Source organism: Physeter macrocephalus, chromosome 20 (genome assembly GCF_002837175.3).
Source record: "Physeter macrocephalus isolate SW-GA chromosome 20, ASM283717v5, whole genome shotgun sequence".
Lineage (NCBI taxonomy): Eukaryota > Metazoa > Chordata > Mammalia > Artiodactyla > Physeteridae > Physeter > Physeter macrocephalus.
In genome coordinates, this window is record NC_041233.1 from 68,969,750 (window position 1) to 68,971,807 (window position 2,058).

Genomic DNA, 2,058 nt, shown 5'->3' on the forward strand with positions numbered 1-2,058 from the left:
GGGCGGGGCGGGGGGGCGGTGGCGGGAGCTGATTTTCACTCTTGCCTAACCTCCACAGCAGCAAACATCAAGTCCAATTCATTCATCCAGAAGCAACACACTCCTCTGTTAACAGTCTCAGGGGCTCACTGCCAGGATGTCAATTGCTTGTCTGATTAATACTAACTGATGAGGTAACATTTGGCTACATTCATTCTGGATCCACATAGCCCTGCAGCCAAAGAAATGCCTCCTTCTCTAAAAACAAACATGGCAAGGTTTTCTTTCCCCAGGTGGGGAGAACTTACTGGATTTTTGAGTCCACCTTACCTTGAAGATACATTTCCTCTCCTTCTGTGAACATCTGGTTGCATCTGCTGCATCGTGCACAGCTAGGGTGGTAATGTTTGTCACCTGCCTGCAAGAGAAGAGGTAGGAAAATAGTTTAGTCTATTACTGGTCACTGCTCCCGGCCTCTTTTCTGGATGTGGGAATTTGGAGGAAAAGAGAAGAAGCTAGGCAGGAAAAATAATTGTCCAATTGACCAAACTTCCTATACCAACAGCCCCAGAAGCTGAAGCTGATCCCACTGGACCTGGGAGGGACTCAAAGACCAGCTACTTGTGCCTGCCATGTGAGGCTGCCTTGCCTCTTGGGGTTTCTGGCATCCAGTTGTCTCTCAGCTTGGGCTCTCCTGGACGGTTGCCAGTTATACAGCATGTGCCTGAGATGAGTCCACTCCATCTCCCAAACAAGCCCACCTCAAAAACATTAACATCCAAACTGATGTTGGAGGCCAGTGTTGGTTTGTACTAAAGCAATAAAAAGAAAGGATCCTATTTAGCAGGTTCTTGCTTTCCTAGCTAAACAGTCTGAAAATAATATAATCTACCCAGCTTACATCAAGATGAGGAAAAACCATAGTAAAAGACATCATCCGCTGCTTTTTATCTTGGAAGGAGCCCCAACTCTCTTCTCTGCTGCTTATAACAATCTTTTGCCAAAGTCTCATTTTAATTGTTTTCTGAAGAAGGCATTTTACTGAGGTGGCTCTGCATTATTCCTGGGCATTTCACATTCTTAAATACGACAGATGCCACCACAGTGGGTGTTGACTTCCCCAAAGCAAAATGTCACTGGACACAGGGACAAATCTGTAGACAGGTGCCAAGTCCCATTAGAGTCATGCTCCAAATGCATGCCCGACAAAGCAAAATCCTTTCGTCCACATCTTAGCAAAAAGTCTTGCCACCCCAAAATTATCATATGTACTCTGCAATTAAATCATTTCATCAATCGACCATAAAAACACTTCTTTTGCATTAACCGTGCACAAGGCACTGCTGAGAGCCCAGAGTTAGAAGTGACTTCACCCTGTGCCTGCGTGAAATCTCAACAGGAAATCAGAGGTCAGGTAGTGATTCCTTTCTCACACCCTCCTGCAGAAACTGTGAAACCAATTAGCTACTAGAGTGTGAGATGGTGGTCAGCTACTAAAGATAACCCAGTGGAAAAAAATGGAAGTTATTTACAAGTAGAAGCCAGGAATGAAATCTTTTCAGTGGTGCCTGCCAGAAAATTCCAGAAGTGGAATTTTGCTCTTATCCACACAGCATTATTTATTTATTTTTTTCGGCGGGGGATGGGGTGGGTGGGTGGGTGGGTGGGATGGGTTGGGGGGAGGCATGTGAGGGGAGTATAGGAAATGTTCACACAAAGTAGCCCTTTCTCTTTGGCCATCTAGGGTCCAATGTGAGTGAAAGGAGGAAGAGAAAATATTACTCAGTTCTAAACTGTGCTGGGTCAGCTGGGATATCAATGCTGGGAGGTCCCAGGCATTTGGACAATCTCTGAATTCTTAAGGAAAATGTAGGGGACAGAATTAAGGCCCCTTGATGGGAATCTGGTGTAGTCTGCAGTGAAAAGCACACACCCTCAGTAAGCTAGAAATAGAAAGAAATTTCTTCAAGCTGATAAACTGTACCATATTTAGTGGTGCAGTATTAGAAGCATTCTAATTAAAGATAAGAACAGGGCTTCCCTGGTGGTGCAGTGGTTGAGAGTCTGCCTGCCGATGCA

At 45.1% G+C, this 2,058-nt stretch overlaps 1 protein-coding gene across 7 annotated transcripts in view; it reads right to left on the reverse strand.

The window, feature by feature from the left end:
- Positions 1-2,058, reverse strand: part of ABLIM1 (actin binding LIM protein 1) — a 331,920-nt gene that overhangs the window by 57,157 nt on the left and 272,705 nt on the right. For all 7 annotated transcript variants that reach the window (XM_055080928.1, XM_055080927.1, XM_055080925.1 and 4 more), the window contains exon 7: positions 310-397. In XM_055080928.1, the coding sequence (XP_054936903.1) occupies positions 310-397 (88 nt within the window). The remainder of the gene's footprint in view (positions 1-309; positions 398-2,058) is intronic.